Raw genomic sequence first — 20,754 nt, forward strand, 5'->3', positions numbered from 1 at the left:
GGTCAACACCAGGAGTTCAGTTTACTGCTTTGCCACTCAAACCAAATAGTGTTCCAGCGGTGAGCTTTAAAAGTCCTTTACACTACAGCACATTCAGGACTGTGTCACTCAGAGACACAAGGGAAGAATGTGATGACTCCACAGTGAATTATTGGGCCCACCCTTTCCTGGAAACTCTGGAAATGCATTAGGATATGACAGCAGGCATTGGCTAACAATGTTGATGCATCTGATAATGATTTACTGTGCCTCACTTTCCAACACTGCACTCAAATAAACGTGTAATATGTCTCGTAGGGGTAGCAGCCATTTCCGGTGGCAGCTTAAGCAGAGAAGAGTTGTGCAGCTCAGGTGAGGAAGGGAAAATGTGTCTGAAATACATCCAAGTATTACCCTTTCATCTTACCTTTAAAAGAGTCATAGAGTCATACAGCAAAGAAACAGACCCTTTGGTCCAACTAGTCTATGCTGAACATAATCCCAAACTAAACTAGTCCCACCTGCCTGCTTTTGGCCCATATCCCTCCAAACTTTTCATATTCATGTACTTATCCAAATGTCTTTTGAACATTGTAAGTGTACCCACATCCACCACTTCCTCAGGAAGTACATTCCACACGCGAACCACCCTCTATGTAAAAGATTTGCCTCTCATGTCTTTTTTAAAGCTCTCTCCTCACACCTCAAAAACATGCCCCCAGTCTTGAAAATCTCCAACTTAGGGAAAACACAACTACCATCAACTGTAACGATATGTCTCATTATTTCATAAATATCTAACAGATCACCTCTCAACCTCCCAAGCTCCAGCGAAAAAGGTCCCAGCCAATCCAGCCTTTCTTTATAACTCAAACCTTCCATACCGGGCAACATCCTGGCAAATCTCTTCTGAACCCTCTCCAGCTTGTTAATCTTCTTCCTATAACTGGGTGACGAGAACTGGACATGGTATTCCAGAAGAGGCCTCACCATTGTCCTGTACAACCTTAACATAACATCCAAACTCCTATACTCAAAGGACTGAAGGCAAGCCTGCCAAATGCCTTTTTTAACCACGCTGTCTATATGTGACGTAAAACTTTAAAGAATCATATCCCTGTACCCCTAGGCCTCCTGTGCTACAACACCACCCAAAGATCTTCCAATAATTGTATAAGTTCTAAATTTGTATGATGTACCAAAATGCAATACTTCACATTTATCCAGATTGAACTCCATCTGCCATTTTTCAATCCATTGACCCATTTGGTCAAGATCCCTTTGTAATCTTAGAAAACCTTCTTCACTGCCTACTATGCCACCAATTTTGGTGTCATTCACCAACTCCCTAACTATGCCTTCTATATTCTCATCCAAATCATTTATATAAATGACAAACAAAAGAGGACCCAGGACTGATCCCTGTGGAACACCGCCAGTCGCAGACATCCAGTCCGAAAAGCAACCTTCCACCATTACACTCTGTCTCCTGCTGTTAATCCAATTATGTATCCAATTGGCAATCTCACCTTGAATCCTATGTGACCTACCTTTACTAATTAGTCTACCACGCGGAATCTTGTTAAAGGCTTTACTAACATCCAAATAAACAACGTCTACTGCTCTGCCATCGTCAATGTTTTTGGTAACTTCCTCAAAAAACTCAATCAAAGTTGTGAGACATAATTTTTTTCACACAAAACCACGCTGACTATCCCTAAACAATTTTTGTCTCTCTTCTCTTGCAGTCAATTAACAAGTTTAAGTATAATGCAGCAGCGTTCCGCCATGATTAGTAGGAAGGTGCTTTATGTGGGATAGTACTGATCCACACAGACCACAACATCAGATGATTGATAAATCTTTTTGACTTAGGTGGTCCATGTTTGAGCAGCAATGAAGGGGCATACAATTCAGCCTGGTGGCTTCAGACTAGACATAATTGAGCGAGTTCCAGTCACTTTCTTGGAAAGCAAAAGCACGTGGCCCATCAGAGAAAGAAGACTGGGCTGGATGTAATGCACATAATAGTCAAGTAGCCAGTCACAATTTGATGCCAAAGTTCACAAATGAGGAATAGCTTTTTTATATTGCATATTGGAATACAGGATGCCTTTAATCCTTCTAGCTCTTGAAACCTTGGTATCAGTGTTCACGAAATTATCCCCACATGAGCTGCCTGGTATTAAAGGTGGATAGTGGGAAACAATTTAAAGAAGACAGCCACACTCAAAACACAGGGAGAAAGTGCAGACTGCAGATGCTGGAGATCAGGGTTGAGATTGTGGTGGTGGAAAAACACAGCAGGTCAGGCAGCATCCGAGGAGCAAGAGTCCTTCCTGATGAAGGACTCTTGCCCGAAACGTCGATTCTCTTGCTCCTCAAATACTGCCTGACCTGCTGCACTTTTCCAGCATCACATTCTTGACTACACTCAAAACATAGCAGAGTTAAGATGACAAAATGGGCAATGTTAAAAGTTAAAGCATAGAGACACTAACAGAAGAAGGTAGTATAAGACTTCTGAGGCTAAGATGGAACGTGCAATCCATAACTATGGTAGAAAGAGTTTACTGAGCTGTGGGCATAAGGCTTAATTTCAGGAAATCATGAGAAAGGTTTACAATATATATTAAATCATGAAAAGTTGGAAATCATTTATTTTGCCTTGAGAAGATACAAAGGCTCCATTTCGGCTACTTAATGTGGGAAACTCTTTTGACTGCAAAAATGCAAAAGTAAGTAGTGAAGTTATATGAAAAAGGCTTTTGAAGGAAAATAATACAGAACATTATTGATCTAGTAATGGGCAATGAGGTAGGATTAATAAGTAATCTTGTAGTTAAGGATCTTCAAGGGGATAGTATTCACAATACCGTAAAATTATAAATTATGCACTATATTAAAAACCTAGAGGAATAGTTGACTATGATGTATCCAATTTTGCTGACAATACAAAATCAGGTAGGAGTACATGTTGCAGCGAGGACCCAAGGAATCTGCTAGGATTATAGATAGATTGACTGAGTGGGCAAAAAGACTGGCAGCTGGAAGTTAGTGTAGGAAATTGTGAGGTCATGGTCTGTGGCAGGAAGAATCAAAAGGCAGGACTACTTCTGGAGAGAAATGTAGCACCAAGAGATCTGGGTGGTTCATGTGCATGCAACATAAAAAACTTAGCATGCAAATGCAGAAGAATTACGAAAGCAAACTGAATTTTGGCCTTTGTTGCTGGAGGATTGGAGTTTAAAAATAGGAATATCCTGTAACAACTATACAGCAGCAACAGCTGTACAGGCAGATGGTGAGGCCATACTTGGAATATGTAATTTTGATCCCCATATTTAACAAAGGATGTACTGGAATTGGAAAATTTCAGAAGTGATTCACTCAGCTGATACCTAGGATGATGGGATTGACTTATCGAGAGCAATTTAGCCGTTTATTAGGCCTTTATTTATTAAAGTATACAAAAATAAGGAGTGATCTTATTGAAGACAAGATTCTGACAATTTAGATGATGAGCTCATGTTTCCACTAGAAGGAGAATCTCAAATTAGCGGCACAGCATCAGAATAAGAGGACACTCATTTACAACTAAGGTTTGAAGGCACCTCTTCTCCCAGTAGGTTGTAAATGTCTGGAACTCACTACTCCAGAGACTTGTGAGAAAGAACGTATTGACATTACTTATGTTGGCATAATAGAATTGTTCATGCTGTCAACAGGAAGGAAATTTGCAACTATGCAGGAGTGGTGGAAATGTTTTCCATTCCTATGATCACTGAAGAACCTTCAGATGACACAAATCAGCAGATTTCATGAGCAGGAGCAAAGATTGACAGTACAATCCCATTGAGTCAATTAAGAAATTTTTCACTGAAGTTGTTGTGACAGTAAAACTGTCTACAAAACACACAGTTATTATAGGTTTGAATTTGATGTAAAATGTTAAGATGCCATACTCAAGTGGGACATTTCAATTTATTGTCTTTCAAAGCAGAATTATCAGCATCAATGACCAAAATAATGCTAAGCAGCAGTTCTCCAGTACCATGACTGAGGAGGGGGAAATGTCTGGCATGTTAATTCAATGACCACAGAGGGCGAATGAGAAAGTTCAAACTAATCAATAGATTTAAGTGAGTAGTTTATATACTTTAACATCAGCAAATTGAAAATAAAGATTTGCTTGCTCAAAATTAAGATGAGCTGCATACAACTCCATGAAAGCAAGTCCAATGTTCACAGATTCAGGACATGGTCAAAACGAAGAAATGACCTATCTCAGAAGTACAGGGTACTGCAAAGAGAAAATACACTTTTCTTCCAAGCAGCATACTCTTTCATGAGATTAAAGGTTCCCCTAGTTGTAATTTTGGGGCAACTAGTCGATTCAGCAGGAAAAGAGTTCCTCTATGAAAGAAATTCAGGAGATCAATTGTCCTCAAGAGACGATAATGGACCAAGCAGCTGGATTAACGGGACATCCAAGAGATTGAAAGCTGTCCAGTGGAGAGACACTCTTAAGAGCAAAGCCAAAATCACAGTTAAGGTCAACAGTTCTCAAACCAAACACTTACCAATCTTCCAATTCCAAAGAGAATTTCTGATGGAAGAATTGTGAAACCTCCAGATCACCTGAATTTGTGAAATCAAAGACTTGGAGGCAATGGAATAGGATAAAATGTGATTATAGATGAATATACAGATGTAACTTTGAGGCCAATAAAGCTTGGGGAAAGATTTTATATAAGATGATGGACTGAAAGGGATAATCTTGGAGATTACATTAAGATCCACCTAATCTAATGATGTCATACATTCTTTGGTGAGGAAATTAAGAGAATAGCTCTTTGATCTTGAAATTGTCCTTAGACTCAGACAAGGAGCAATAACAAATGTCAGGATCCTTTTCCTCACAAATCGACAATCCAAATCAGTATGTACTTTCTCAGGTGTAGTTCCCAGAATGTACACAATTTCTCATGTGTGGTCTAATTAGAGCTTTGGCACCTGTAGCAGAACTTTTCCCCTTTTATATTCTTGTCATTTAGCTGTAACTGCAAACAATTCCCTCACCCTTTATACTTTACTAATAGATCTTAGTAATCTGTGTATCTAGTTGCAGAACCAGTGCAGCTATGAATAGTTCAGACTGTTTCTGGAAGTGACTGACTCCATTGAGGCTGAGAAGGCATTTAAGCTGATTGACACTTGTAATTAGTTAACATAACATAATGCGATAATTATTTTCTCTTTGAAGGAGTATCATAAGATCTTTGCTATCCAGTCAAGATGACCTCAAGATGTGACCTACAGTCACAATCGGACTGGCTAGGTCTAATTTAGCAACAGGATAGTACACTGTCCATTGGGTAGTGATATGCTTCTGTATGTAAAGCTCATACTTCAAATTAGCAAGATCAAGTCCATGAGCAATCTGAAATGACTATTCATAGAACATGATGTGGTTGTTATTTTTCACTGTCCATTTCACATTTCTGTTTTTGTTGCTAATGGAAGAAAAGACCAGCAGACATATCCTATCTAGTCAGGATTGCAGGTAAGTCTGTACCAGGAAAGTTTAAGTAGTGGATGCATCTGGGTGTCCCTTCCCCACTCCCCAAACCAGCATCCACCCCTCTCTGCTGGAACCCTGTTGCTCCAACTAAGGTATGGATGTGCCAGTGTTGGACTGGTGTGGACAAAGTTAAAAATCACACAATACCAGGTTATAGTCCAATAGGTTTATTTGAAAGTACTAGTTTTTGGAGTGCTGCTCCTTCATCAGGTAGCTGTGGAGCAGGGTCGTAAGATATAGAATTTATAGCAAAAGATCACAGTGTCATGCAACTGAAACTATATATTGAACAAACCTAGATTGCTGTTAAGTCTTTCATCTTTTAGAATGGGTTGCAGGTTTTAGTTCATTAATATGTAAATTCCACAATTTCTTCCTAGTCATGTTCTCAAGATAACTTAAGGTTTATAAAAATAGGTGACATCTCAGCTCAGACAATGCATTAAAGGTATGAGGTTAGAGTCTGTCTGTATCCCAGTTTTGAGTCAGACTGGTTCTAGTTCCAAAGTAGGAATTTTAAAAATGTTACATGGATTGACTGCTTGCATTGACTGCCTTGAGATTATATGCTTTTTGAGCAAAATAGAATGTGTTTGCAAATACAATTCTGCAAATTTAAATTCACCCCATAGACTTATATGTGTGTGTATGTGTGCATGCCAGAGAGAGGGAGAGGGAGAGACAGAGTCAGAGAGAGAGTGTGTGTGCATGTGAATGTGAGTGCGTATGAGTGTGTGTTTGTGTGTGTGTGCATGAATGTGATGGAGTATAAGCCTGTGAGACGGTGTGAGTGTGGGGGATGTATGTCTGTGTATGAGAGTGAGCATGTGTTTGAGACAGGATCTGCGTGAGTGTGTGAGTATGTAATTGTGTGTGTGTGTGTGTGTGTGTGTGTGTGAGTGTGTGTGTGTAGTGTAGTGTGACATGAACCCAAGGTCCCATTTGAGGCCGTTCACATGGACACCAAACTTGGCTATCAGTCTCTGCTTGGCCACTCTGTGTTGTTGCGTATCCTGAAGTCCACCTTGGAGGATGGTCACCTGAAGATCCGAGGTCAAATCTCCCTGACCACTGAAGCATTCCCTGACTGGGAGGGAACATCCCTGTCTGGTGATTGCTGCATGGTGTCCATTCATCCGTTGTCATAGCATCTGTGTGGTCTCACCAATGCTACAGCGTGTGAGATAGGTAACATTGACTGAGTCTTGTAAGTACCTGCCACGTACATGGTGGGTGATGTCCCCACATGTAATGGTGGTATCCATGTCAACACTCTGACATATCTTACAGTGGTTGCCATGACAGTGTTGTTCGGTGTTGTGGTCGATGTTGTACTGAAGGCTGGGCGGTTTGCTGCGAACAATGGTCTGCTTAAGGTTTGGTGGTTGTTTAAAGGCGAGAAGTGGAGGCATGTGGAAGGTCTTGGCGAGGTGCTCATCCTCATCGATAATGTGTTGCAGGCTGTGAAGAACATGACGCAGTTTCTCCGCTGCCAGGAAGTTATGGACAACGAAGGGCACCCTACCGGTTGCATCCCGTGTCTATCTCCTGAGGAGGTCATTACAGTTTCTTGCTGTGGCACATCGTAACTGATGATCGATAAGTTGAGAATCATACCGTGTTCTTACAAGGGCATCTTTCAGCACCTTCAGGGGTCTGTCGCATTCCTCCTCATCTGAGAAGATTGCTCCAACTAATGTCTGAACAATGATATTTTGACTTTGAAAATGCAAGTTATAATAATAATGATTGTGTTCTGAATAAACCCTGTACAATTTACAGAGCTTTTACCTTTCAGAAAAACCTGCTGGAGAGTTGATAGATATCTTAAAGCAGTTGTGGCATTTACTGCATTGTTGTTGCTCTAGTTTCACAGGTGAGTATTATGCAGACACTTCTGTGTAGAGAAACAAGTTACATGCTATTTTTACTTTGTTGTGTGCAAGGACAACAATTTTGATAAGATTTCATTTTGCTTTAGTAAAGATATATTTTTTAAATTCTTTGATAGTCTAGGGATGGAATTAGTTGCTTTGGTATCCTGAAACTCAAAAGGGTTGGAGGCAACGTGTTAATACATTGTCCCACATGCCATTCATAGTTGGCTCACAGGAATTCCGTAAAAACAACCAGATAATCAAAGCTGAGTTACCTGCAAGTCTAAACGAGGCAAGAATTAGGCAGCCTTGGTTAAACAGCACCTGACCTGAGTTAAAGGGCTTTGATTGTAGCTGGCAAGACCTCATGGACGTATTCTGGAATCAGGGCTGATTAGGGACCTCTTAATTTTGCATTCGTTCATCAGTTACTAAGAGAAAAGGTACCAGTATGGATTTTGGAATGTTCTTTGAATGGAATTGAGAGACACAAGCCAGTAAATGTAAGTACAAAATAAAAAAAACACAGTACATATTATCAAGGTTTAAATTCTTCACCCGAATGCATTTAATTGTGAGGATGTAAAGTACCACCGGACAGAAGAAATTATTTGATTGTTTCAGTTGGCATAGCAACAAGCACATAAACCTTAGTTTTCCCTTGATTTGCTTTACAAAATATGCTAACTATAAGTGTTTAGAAATCTTCATGCAAAGAAGGAAGCATTTTCAAATCATGTTGCTCTGCCAGATAGTTGCAAAGAGAAAAAAGCTTAAATCTTTAAAAACAGGAAATTCTCAGGTTCAGCCCTTGAGCTGACTGAAGCTATAGCAGCAGCAGGGGGTGTTGCATTTCATATCAGCACTTCCTGAGATAGAGAATGGAATCCCTTCAATTCCCCAGGTGCCAGACCTAATTTATAAAGCATTACAAAGAATTTACAGCATATAAATAGTTCAGTTTGCCCAGGGGCTCCACACTGGTTTTAGTGCACCATGTGAACCACCTTCCATCGTCCTTCGTCCAATCTCTCTCAGCATACCTTTCCATTCCTTTCTCCCTTAAATTCATCTAGCTTCACCTTAAATACGTGTAGCTATATTTCCACATTCTAAACACTTGCTGGGTGGGAGCGGGGGGGGAGAAGGGGATGGAATTTCTCTTTAATTCTCAATGAGAATTTTACTCATTAAATTATATTTCTGGCTCCTACTCTTGTACCATTTTCAGGGGCAACATCTTCTCAACTTCTATTTAATCAAACTCATTCATAAGTTTAACAACCTATATAATAGCTAAAACTTCTGTCTTCTCCTTTCTAGAGAAAGTAGCTCCAGCTGTTTGATATATCCTGAAAGATATGTGCTGACAATCATTCTGGGGTGAGGATATGTCCATTTTTACCAGTGACCACCCCAAGAGATGTAGCACCCCAAGACAGAAAATGTCGACAGAATAATTCCCAATTTATAAAGCTCATTCCCAAATTTCCATTTTTACAAATTTCTCATGTTGAAACATGCCTACTAATTATTGAATAAGGTATAGTATGTACTGTAGGTCACTATGGAAAAAGATATCTACTAGACGTCTCATTAATAATAAATGCATATTTGGAGAGAAATACCAAGCATACTTCTATTCTCGCTACTATTGCCGTTAACAATAACACAAATGGTGCAGCAGTACAGCAGTTGCCATAGCTACAACATTGACTGAATACAGATATGATGTATACGATACAGAACACAGGCACAATTTGAGATTCAATGTTAGTGATTTGGAATGGTCAGAAACATGTAATTGCTGCATGCACAGCCAACTTCTAAGATATTTCCTGGATTGATGACCAACCCAAAGAGAAACATCTGTATTATGTTCATTGTGCTGGTTTGTATTTTCCAAATTAAATGGAGGTAGAACACCTATAAAATAGCATAAAGGTAGCATCTAACATAAAGCAGCACATGCTAGTTCAAATTCTGTTGCAGATTTCCTCAGATAAAGTTCAGCCATCACTGACTAGGTTATCTTCAGCCTGACTTCCTGAACAGTTTATTGTTTTATTTATAAGTGGATTCTGAACCTGTATCAACAGTGTGACATCATATCAGTAGTAATTATGTGCATATTTGTTTTGCATTTTTATTTATATGTAGTACTGTTAGAATATATAGTATGCCAAAAGAATTTTGCCTCAAGATGCACCTTAAACTATGTTATCCTTCTTGGCTACTTTGCTAGGTTCCATTCTGTGTAAACTGAATTCAATTCAGAAAATGTGATCATCCTAATATAGTAAATTGAATTTGCACCTCCTTCAATGTGTCCCCATCCTTTTGGCCATCTTCTGGGTAGGAGGTTTATGGGGAGTGGGGACAAATTGCGTGGCCCAGAGGCTGACAGTGAGAGCTGGGATAGATGGAAGGGTTAAGGGAAACTCTTGCGATTGGGAAAATTGGATGAGTTTGTGACAGTACATGCCTAAACTTTTATTATGGGACTTGAAGCCTATACTGATTTGAACCATCTCGATCTAGTTGACTATGAGATCTTTGATTGGGGTTGTTAACCTGGGCCAATCAGGAAAGCCCTACATGACCATTACCAACAGGTGATAAAATTCTACATGTATTTTATGTAGTGCTGTTTGTTTTGTGAAATTTCAGGTACTTTATGGTTGTGTCTCTATTTCTTTTGTGTATTGTTACTGTTGTTTAATTAGTTTTGTTTAACTATGAATTTTAAAAAAATTAACAGGAGCTTAGGAATCTCCTCAGTTCAGGGGGACTGACTCTGAGCTGGCTAGCTACAGCCCAGTGTGTTACTGTTGTACTCAGTAACTGATCCCTGAACTGGCTGACCACACAGCCCAGTGTGTTACTGTTGTACTCAGTAACTGATCCCTGAACTGGCTGGTCACTGTTTTTTTTAAGAACTAATCTCTGAGCTGGCTGGCTACGTAGCCAGTGTAAAAAACAATTAACAGGAGGTATAGAATCTCCTTAGATCAGGGGAAGGAATCCAAGCTGGCTTGCCACAACCAGTGTACTGTGCACAAGTCAATAAAGGGTGACTTGGTAATGGGATACCAGCCTCTATGCGATTACTTCGGTGATGACGGGAGAAAACAGTACATGCCTGAAGAACATTCGCTTGCAACACTTATCTTGGAGTTGGGTTAAACATTTCTGGCATCATGCCTTTATTTGAAAAGCTTGACTTGTTTGATCCTGCAGTCAAAGACTAGGCCCAGTATGTAGAAAGAATGCAATGTTTTTTTTCTGGGCAAATGACATTGGGGCAGATGAAAAGCAACGAGTAACCCTTCTAACTGCTTGTTGACCTGCAGCCATTTCAGTTATAGGGTTTTTAACTTTCCTAGAGGCACCAAACACTGAAACCTTTCAAGAGCTGACAGTGTTAGTTAAGGAATCTTGCGATACCAAACCTCCCCTAACTTTGACATGCTACTGGTTTTATTCAGCTGTTAGAGAACGGGGGGATATCCATATCGGGATTTTTGACAAGGCTGAGATGACTAGCAAAGCCATGATTTTAGGCTAACCCTGAATGAGATGCTGACAGACATGTTTGATATGTGGGACAATGACATAACCAAACAGAAGTGCCCTCTAGCTGAAGCCCAACTGGTCTTCCAACAGGCAGTACTACTGTCTTTGTCATTAGAAACTGTGGCAGGTAGAGCATAGGAGATAATAGGTAAAAACAATAACTGCAGATGCTGGAAACCAGATTCTGGATCAGTGGTGCTGGAAGAGCACAGCAATTCAGGCAGCATCCAACGAGCAGTGAAATCGGCGTTTCGGGCAAAAGCCCTTCATCAGGAATAAAGGCAGAGAGCCTGAAGCGTGGAGAGATAAGCTAGGGGAGGGTGGGAGTGGGGAGAAAGTAGCATAGAGTACAATGGGTGAGTGGGGGAGGAGATGAAGGTGATAGGTCAGGGAGGAGAGGGTGGAGTGGATAGGTGGAAAAGGAGCTAGGCAGGTCGGACAAGTCCGGACAAGTCAAGGGGACAGTACAGAGCTGGAAGTTTGAAACTAGGATGAGGTGGGGGAAGGGGAAATGAGGAAACTGTTGAAGTCCACATTGATGCCCTGGGGTTGAAGTGTTCCGAGGCGGAAGATGAGGAGTTCTTCCTCCAGGCGTCTGGTGGTGAGGGAGCGGCGGTGAAGGAGGCCGAGGACCTCCATGTCCTCGGCAGAGTGGGAGGGGGAGTTGAAATGTTGGGCCACGGGGCGGTATGGTTGATTGGTGCGGGTGTCTCGGAGATGTTCCCTAAAGCACTTTGCTAGGAGGCGCCCAGTCTCCCAATGTAGAGGAGACCGCATCGGGAGCAACAGATACAATAAATGATATTGGTGGATGTGCAGGTAAAGCTTTGATGGATGTGGAAGGCTCCTTTAGGGCCTTGGATAGAGGTGAGGGAGGAGATGTGGGCACAGGTTTTACAGTTCCTGCGGCGGCAGGGGAAGGTGCCAGGACGGGAGGGTGGGTCGAAGGGGGGTGTGGACCTGACCAGGTAGTCATGGAGGGAACGGTCTTTGCGGAAGGCGGAAAGGGGTGGGGAGGGAAATATATCCCTGGTGGTGGGGTCTTTTTGGAGGTGGCGGAAATGTCGGCGGATGATTTGGTTTATGCGGAGGTTTGTAGGGTGGAAGGTGAGCACCAGGGGCGTTCTGTCCTTGTTACGGTTGGAGGGGTGGGGTCTGAGGGTGGAGTTGCCGGATGTGGACGAGATGTGTTGGAGGGCATCTTTAACCATGTGGGAAGGGAAATTGCGGTCTCTAATGGAAACGGACTCCCTCACCTATCCGACTGAACTTGAGGAACACCACTTGAATGTAGGTAATTGCAGAGCCTCATGCAGGACATAAACTGAGCAGAGAACAACAAAGCCGAGCCTCGGCCAAGTAACAAAATGTTCTTCAGGATTTGGGCCGGCAAGCCATTGGAGTTGCTGCCAGTATGCAGACTTGAGACAGCAAAGAAGTCCTACAAAGCCTGACTTGAGTAAGAAAACTCATAGGCTGGTATCCAGGAGAGGGTACACCCTGGAAGGTCCCCCCACATATCAATATCAATTAAATTGCTTATTGACATCCAAATTGGACCAAATTAAAATTAATTTTTGGTTAAATGATCACACAATTCCCAGGGAGGTCAATACTGGTGCAGCTGTATCTGTGGTTGCAGAGTCCGTCTTTAACAAGAGTTGGTCTGGACTCAAACTCTTAAGTTTGGTCAAGACCTCAGCCAGACTGAGCACATACACTGGGGAACCGTTGCAGATTAAGGTTCCTGTCTCCTATGAGAAGCAGTTGGTGCAGTTACCACTGATGGTAGTAAAAGGCTCAGGCCCAAACCTAATGGGTAGAATTGGTTGAGAAAGATTCACCCAGATTGGCTGAACATTTTTTTATTAGAAAATGGCTGCCTTAGTGAAGCCCTAATTAAATATTTGGGAGATTTTGAGGAAGGGCTTGGGACTATCAAAGGGGCTAAAGCCATTTTACATGTTGACTAGGAAACAATTCCGAGAATTTGCAAGGCTGGCCTGGTGACATTTGCCTTTTGGGCTAAATCTGAAATGGAAATCAGGAGTCTGAAGAGTGAAGGATTCATCAAACCAGTGCAGTGAAACCTGATGGCTCAGTTCGTGTGTGTGTGTGTGTGTGTGTGTGTGTGTGGAGTGGATTTAACACAAACTGTAAAACGCTTCTTGCATCTCAATAAAAATCCAATTCCTCGCATAGAGGTCTTGTATGTGCAACATTGGCAGAGAGACTGTCCACCGTCAATGTTCCTGTTCCTCGGATTCTGCCTGACCTGCTGTGCTTTTCCAGCACCGCTCTAATCTTGACTCTGTCCTACACAAAGCTGGAAATGAGCCACACCTACCCACAACTGCAACTGGATGAGGAGTCACAGAAGTATGCTACAATTAATACCCATAAAGTTTTATACCAATATACAAGACTGCCATTTGGTATCATCAACCTGCACACTTCACCAACAGACCATGGAGAACATTTTACAAGGACTTGCCACTTATCTGGATGATGTACTAATAACAGGGAAGACCAATAAAGAGCACTTGGAGAACTTGGACATAGCGTTAAACATTTCTCCAAAGCAGGCATACACCTGAGACAGGGAAAATGTATGTTCCAGCCACCCCAAGTGACCTACTTGGGTTATAAAGTTGACAAAATTGGGTGACACCCTTTGGAAGATAAAGTGAAGGTGATTAAAGGAGTGCAGGATCCCACATCTGTACCGGAGCTTAGGTCTTTCCTCAAGTTAGCCAATTATTATGGAAAATTTATATGTAACCTGGCCTCCATTTTGGCACCCTTACACCTGCTACTGAAAAAGGGTCAGCCTTGAAAATTCTTTGTCCAAGGCATAGCCCTTACAAAAGTGAAAAGCAGCTACGCCATCTAAGATGTTGGTCTACTACTTTTTGAGGTAAAACATTGGGCTGGCATGCGATGCCTACCTGTACAGTATCATATCATCATAGACACCCTATAGTGTGGAAACAGGCCATTTAGCCAAACAAATCTAAACCAATCCTCCGAGGAGTAACCTTCCCAGACCCATTCCCATACCCTATTTACTCTATATTTATCCCTGACTAATGTACTTAACTGACATATCCCTGAACACTGTGGGCAATTTAGCATGGCCAATTCACCTGACCTGCATATTTTTGGATTGTGGGAGGAAACCGGAGCACCCAGAGGAAACCCACGCAGACACGGGGAGAATGTGCAAACTCCACACAGTCAGTCACCAGAGGCTAGAATTGAACCTGGTTCTCTGGTGCTGTGAGGCAGCAATGCTAACCACTGAGCCATCATGCCACCCGTATTGGGGTGCTGTTGGCTCACTGGTGGCCCAATGGAGAGGAAAGAGGGGAAAGTGAGGGCTGCAGATGCTGGAGATCAGAGCTGAAATTGTGTTGCTGGAAAAGCGCAGCAGGTCAGGCAGCATCCAAGGAGCAGGAGAATCGATGTTTCGGGCATGAGCCCTTCTTCAGGAATGAGGAAAGTGTGTCCAGCAGGCTAAGATAAAAGGTAGGGAGGAGGGACTTGGGGGAGGGGCGTTGGAAATGGTGGAAGGAGGTCAAGGTGAGGGTGATAGGCCGGAGTGGGGGTGGGGACGGAGAGGTCAGGAAGAAGATTGCAGGTTAGGAAGGTGGTGCTGAGTTCGAGGGATTTGACTGAGACAAGGTGGGGGTGGGGAAATGAGGAAACTGGAGAAATCCGAATTCATCCCTCGTGGTTGGAGAGTTCCTAGGCGGAAGATGAGGCGCTCTTCCTCCAGCCGTCGTGTTGCTATGGTCTGGCGATGGAGAAGTCCAAGGACCTGCATGTCCTTGGTGGAGTGGGAGGGGGAGTTGAAGTGTTGAGCCACGGGGTAGTTGGGTTGGAGGTCCGGGTGTCCCAGAGGTGTTCTCTGAAACGTTCCGCAAGTAGGAATGGAGAGGAACACCTATTAGCGTATGATTCCCAGGTTTTGGCTGACGCTGAACGCAAATATGTCCAGATAGAGAAGGAAGGTCTGGTGGTCATCTTTGGTGTAAGGAAGTTCCATGAGTACCTTTATGGAAGAGAGCTCGTCATACTAACAGATCACAAACCTCTGCTAGGGCTACTGAAGGAAGACAAGACGGTGGGGCCCATACTTTCTTGTAGAATTCAGCATTGGGCCCTTATTCTCAGCATGTATAGGTACACGTTAGAACACCATCCAGGAAGCCAAGTGACTAATGTGGATGTTTTGAGCCACCTCTCACTGGCAGATACTCCACTGATGGTGCCCCTCTCAAGAAGAGTATTATTTTATTTTTAAACTTCCTGGACACCCTTCCAATCACCGCTGACAATATCCAACTGTAGACAGAAAAAAGATCCTGTCTTAGCAAAACTAAAACAGCTGGTAGTAATGTGGGAAACAGAAGGGCCATTGCAACTAGGATTGAAACTTTTCTGGACTCAGCGAGATGAGATCACTGTAGAGGATAGCATATTACTACGGAGAGCAAGAGTAAAGGTTGCCACCAGATACTGGCTGAACTCCACTAGGGTCATCCAGGGGTTTCCAAGATGAAGATGCTAGCAAGAAGCTGTGTCTGGTGGCCAGCGTTAGATGCTGACATAGCTGCGTTGGTGTGGCAGTGCCTAGAGTGCCAGCAAGGACAAAAAGTGTCACTAGCAGCATAACCACATTTGTGGAAATGGCAGGTAAATCCTGGACTCAGTTGCATGTCGTCTATGCCAGTCCTTTCCTGAGCTTTACCTTCCTGGGTCATTGTGGATACCCATTCAAAGTAGTCGGTGTGCATAAAGTTTGTTCAGCAAACTCAGAGATGACAGTTGAGAAGCTGCGAGCATCGTCTGTGATACATGGACTCCCAGAAGTACTGGTCATGGACAATGGAGCATCATTTACCAGCAAGGAATTTGAATATTTCCTAAAGTCAAATAGCTTTTGGCATACAAGGACAGCTCCATACCATCCATCATTCAATGGTCTAGTGGAAAGAGTGGTCCACACGCTTAAAGAAGGAGCCCATGGCACCATTTGATACCAAACTGTCTTAACCTGTTCAATTATAGCACTACCCCTCACGCAACAACAGGGATAGTTCCAGCAGTGTTGCTGATGGGGAGAAAATTCCACACCAAGTTAAACTTGATATTTCCAACCTGGGGGAGGAGGGGCCGGTCAAATGTCAGCAGGAACACCAATGCCTGCCTCATGCCTCCTCTAGGCAAGAGTGACAGTTTAATTCAGGGATGACGTTTGGTGTCAGAACCATAGAAATGGCCCTGACCAGATACGAGATGAAGTTGATAAGAGGTCAGGTTCAGGTCGGTGATACAGGCCTGAACAAACAAGTGGATCACCCGAAAGCTGTTACCCTCAAATGGACAGGAGCAAAACATTCCTGGCCCATCAGAATAGCCAGAAGCCTGTCAGAAACTGTAGATTCTCCCCCTCTGTTTAGAGTCAAGGAAACCTCAGAGTCTGAGATGGATGCCGTCCCGATACCGTTACCACCAGAAGAAGGGGAGGAAACCCTCCCCAGACATTCGAGTCACATCAGAGGAAGCAGACCTGAGACAAGAATATTGTGAGAAAAGCTACAATAGAAAGACCAAGCTTAGATCTTTGGACTTAGAGGGGAGGGATATAGTGATTGGGACCAGCTGCATCTTATTGACTATGAGATCCTTGATTGGGGTTGTTAACCTGAGCCAATCAGGAAAGCCCTGGCTGACCGATGTTAACAGAAGATTTTTAATCTCATTTCTAGAGATGACCTCTGAGCTGACTGGCCACAGCCAGTGTACTGTGCACAAGTAAATAAAGGGTGACTTGGTGACAGGATACTGGCCTCTGTATAGTTATTTCAAACCCCACCCTTCTGAATCAGGGATGATACAGAGGCCCTGAGCCATCTGGTATCACCTGTTGGAACAATGTGTTAAAAATGACGGAAAAGTAATAAGTATATGTTTTCAGTTAAATCAGTTCCATAAAGTTGATTTACGTTTTAATATTATAATTAGCTCCATTTACCAATAACGAAACTCAAATCTATTGTCTATTGATATACTTAGTAATCCATCTTTCCAGTATAAAAGGTACAGTCAGCATAATCCGACCAGGCCATAGGGCTGTTCTCTGATTACAGTGAGATGACTGTTGGTAGTTTAACCTGAGAGTCAACAGGCCCCAGGCAAGGAGAGGTTAAGAAGGAGAGTGCTTAGCCAATCAATGTGGAAATTGAACTCGCATTATTGACATCACCTTACATTGCAAACCAATACGACACACACCTTTCATTCTAATAAGACACTTGTAGACTCAGTAGGCGTGGGTCTGTAATCAAATTTTTGATACTTAAAAATGAAAATTGGAACCTGTTTGACCAATCTAGTCTACTGAACTATTCTGATCCCAGTTCCTAACACTTTAAAATATTCCGAGCTACAGCCGACAGGGTACCTTTCATTGTCCAGTCCTTCCCAGGAGCCGGTAAACTACACTATGTTCTTCGCAACCTGCAACACATTATCAATGAGGATAAGCACCTCACCAAGACCTTCCCCACACCCCCATCTCTCACCTTTAAACAGCCACCAAACCTCAAAAAGATCATTGCTCGTAGCAAACTGCCCAGCTTTCAGGACAATCCACAGATACCACCATTACGCGTGGGGACACCTCCCACCATGTACATGGCAGAAACTCATGCGAGCTGAAAATGTGTTGCTGGAAAAGCGCAGCAGGTCAGACAGCATCCAAGGAGCAGGAGAATCGACGTTTCGGGCATGAGCCCTTCTTCAGGAATGAGGAAAGTGTGCCAAGCAGGCTCAGATAAAAGGTAGGGAGGCGGGACTAGGGGGAGGGGCATTGGAAATGTGATAGGTGAAAGGAGGTTAAGGTGAGGGTGATAAGGTGAGGGTGATAGGCCGGAGTGGGGGTGGGGGCGGAGAGGTCAGGAAGAAGATTGCAAGTTAGGAAGGTGGTGCTGAGTTCGAGGGTTGGGACTGAGACAAGGTGGGGGGAGGGGAAATGAGGAAACTGGAGAAATCTGAGTTCATCCCTTGTGGTTGGAGAGTTCCTAGGCGGAAGATGAGGCGCTCTTCCTCCAGCCGTCGTGTTGCTATGTTCTGGCGATGGAGGAGTCCAAGGACCTGCATGTCCTTGCTGGGGTGGGATGGGGAGTTGAAGTGTTGAGCCACGGGGTGGTTGGGTTGGTTGGTCCGGGTGTCCCAGAGGTGTTCTCTGAAACGTTCCGCAAGTAGGCGGCCTGACTCCCCAATATAGAGGAGGCCACATCGGGTGCAGCGGATGCAGTAAATGATGTGTGTGGAGGTGCAGGTGAATTTGTGGCGGATATGGAAGGATCCCTTGGGGCTTTGGAGGGAAGTAAGGGGGGAGATGTGGGCGCAAGTTTTGCATTTCTTGCGGTTGCAGAGGAAGGTGCCAGGAGTGGAGGTTGGGTTGGTGGGGAGTGTGGACCTGACGAGGGGTGTGGACCTCCCTCCGTGACTCCCTCGCTAGGTCCACACCCCTCGTCAGGTCCACACCCCCCACCAACCCAACCTCCACTCCTGGCACCTTCCTCTGCAACCGCAAGAAATGCAAAACTTGCGCCCACACCTCCTCCCTTACTTCCCTCCAAGGCCCCAAGGGATCCTTCCATATCCGCCACAAATTCACCTGCACCTCCACACACATCATTTACTGCACCCGGTGCACCCGATGTTGCCTCCCCTATATTGGGGAGTCAGGCCGCCTACTTGTGGAACGTTTCAGAGAACACCTCTGGGACACCCGGACTAACCAACCCAACCACCCCGTGGCTCAACACTTCAACTCCCCCTCCCACCCCACCAAGGATATGCAGGTCCTTGGACTCCTCCATCGCCAGACTATAGCAACACGACGGCTGGAGGAAGAGCGCCTCATCTTCCGCCTAGGAACCCTCCAACGACAAGGGATGAACTCAGATTTCTCCAGTTTCCTCATTTCCCCTCCCCCACACCTTGTCTCAGTCCCAACCCTCGAACTCAGCACCACCTTCCTAACCTGCTATCTTTTTCCTGACCTCTCCACCACCACCCCCACTCCGGCCTATCACCCTCACCTTATCACCCTCACCTTAACCTCCTTTCACCTATCGCATTTCCAACGCCCTTCCCCCAAGTCCTCCTCCCTATCTTTTATCTGAGCCTGCTTGGCACAAGTTCCTCATTCCTGAAGAAGGGCTCATGCCCGAAACATCGATTCTCCTGCTCCTTGGATGCTGTCTGACCTGCTGCGCTTTTCCAGCACACATTTTCAGCTCTGATCTCCAGCATCTGCAGTCCTCACTGTCTCCTCGAAGATACTCATGCGACTCAGCCAACATTGTCCATCTCATATGCTGCAGGCAAGGATGCCCTGAATCTTGGTACATTGGTGAGACCAAGCAGAGGCTACTGGAATAGACACCATACAACAATCAACAGACAGGAGTGTTCCCTCCCAGTTGGAGAACACTTCAGCGGTCCGGGACATTTGACCTCAGACCTTCGAATGACCGTCCTCCAAGGCAGACTTCGGGACAGGTAACAACAAATAGTGGCCAAGCAGAGGCTAATAGCCAAATTCATTACCCATGGGATGGCCTCACGGGACCTTGCGTTCATGTCATACTACAGGTGACCCCATTGCACTATACACACACAGACAGACAAACAGACATATAGACGCTCCTACACACACACACTTTACTACAGACACACACACTCACGCAGACCCTCTCTCATAGGCTCACACACACACCCTCTCACAGACTTATACCCCTTTACACTCACACTCACATACATGCACACACTCTCTCACAGACTCTCATAACCCCTGTTCCCCTCCCCTTTGCCACATACACATAACCTTTTGTGGGGTAAATTTGTACTTGCAGTATTACATTTTACATTGCTCAAAACTGCATGAATCCATGTAAGATTCTGTAAATCCGTTTTTTAGATTAGAATCAGTCTGACCATTGTGGCACAGACAGCCTCAAACAAGGAAACTCACATCTTCAATACATTATCGGTGCCGACGTGACACCAATTGTTAAAGTTCACTTGAGAATGTAACTTTTTAAAAAAAAACTTTTGCAATTTACATTTGAAAAAACTGAAACCAACATGGTCATTCTAAAAGATGAGAGACTTAACAAACAATCCAGGTCTTTTTCAATATGTAATTTCAGTTAGATCACACTGGAAACTTTTGCTATAAATTCTGCGTCTTACAATCTTATTCTCCACAACCACCTGATGAAGGAGCAGCGCTCCGAAAGCTAGTGCTTCCGAATAAACCTGTTGACTATAACTTGGTGTTGTGTGATTTTTAACTTTGTCCACGCCAGTCCAACACTGGCGTCTCCAAGTCATTCAAAATATTTAACCTTGTCCCCTAAAGGCTTAAAATAACTGTTGGTGATGATAGAATGTTTGAGATTGAATGACATTCCTATGTCAGCTACTTGATCTCCATTGGGAGTGGTAAATGCTGATTGATAATATCTTTCTTTTTCTCTCCCGATTAAAGATATTTTAGATTCTACTTGCCTTCGCTCTTTCCAAACAAATAATTTACTTCCTTAGCCTGTCTGTGGGGTCCTTTGCCCGACCTGTCTTTTGAAGCCAAATGCAGGAAATTATGTTCTGTCCTGTTCTTCTCCATTACTCCCCTTACCGAATGAATTCCTTGCATCC

At 43.7% G+C, this 20,754-nt stretch overlaps 1 protein-coding gene across 2 annotated transcripts in view; it reads right to left on the bottom strand.

Moving 5' to 3' along the window:
• Window positions 1-20,754, bottom strand: part of sh2d3a (SH2 domain containing 3A) — a 43,636-nt gene extending 22,882 nt beyond the window's left edge. Inside the window, exon 1 of one of the 2 annotated variants that reach the window (XM_043694938.2) lies at window positions 20,735-20,754. In XM_043694938.2, the coding sequence (XP_043550873.2) occupies window positions 20,735-20,752 (18 nt within the window). In that variant the 5' untranslated portion in view covers window positions 20,753-20,754. Of the gene's footprint in view, window positions 1-20,607 lie in introns of both variants that reach the window. The other variant, XM_043694940.2, reaches the window with a different exon arrangement.

Source organism: Chiloscyllium plagiosum, unplaced genomic scaffold (genome assembly GCF_037043375.1).
Source record: "Chiloscyllium plagiosum isolate Xiang-an unplaced genomic scaffold, Cpla_swu_hap1 HiC_scaffold_45, whole genome shotgun sequence".
Classification (NCBI taxonomy): domain Eukaryota; kingdom Metazoa; phylum Chordata; class Chondrichthyes; order Orectolobiformes; family Hemiscylliidae; genus Chiloscyllium; species Chiloscyllium plagiosum.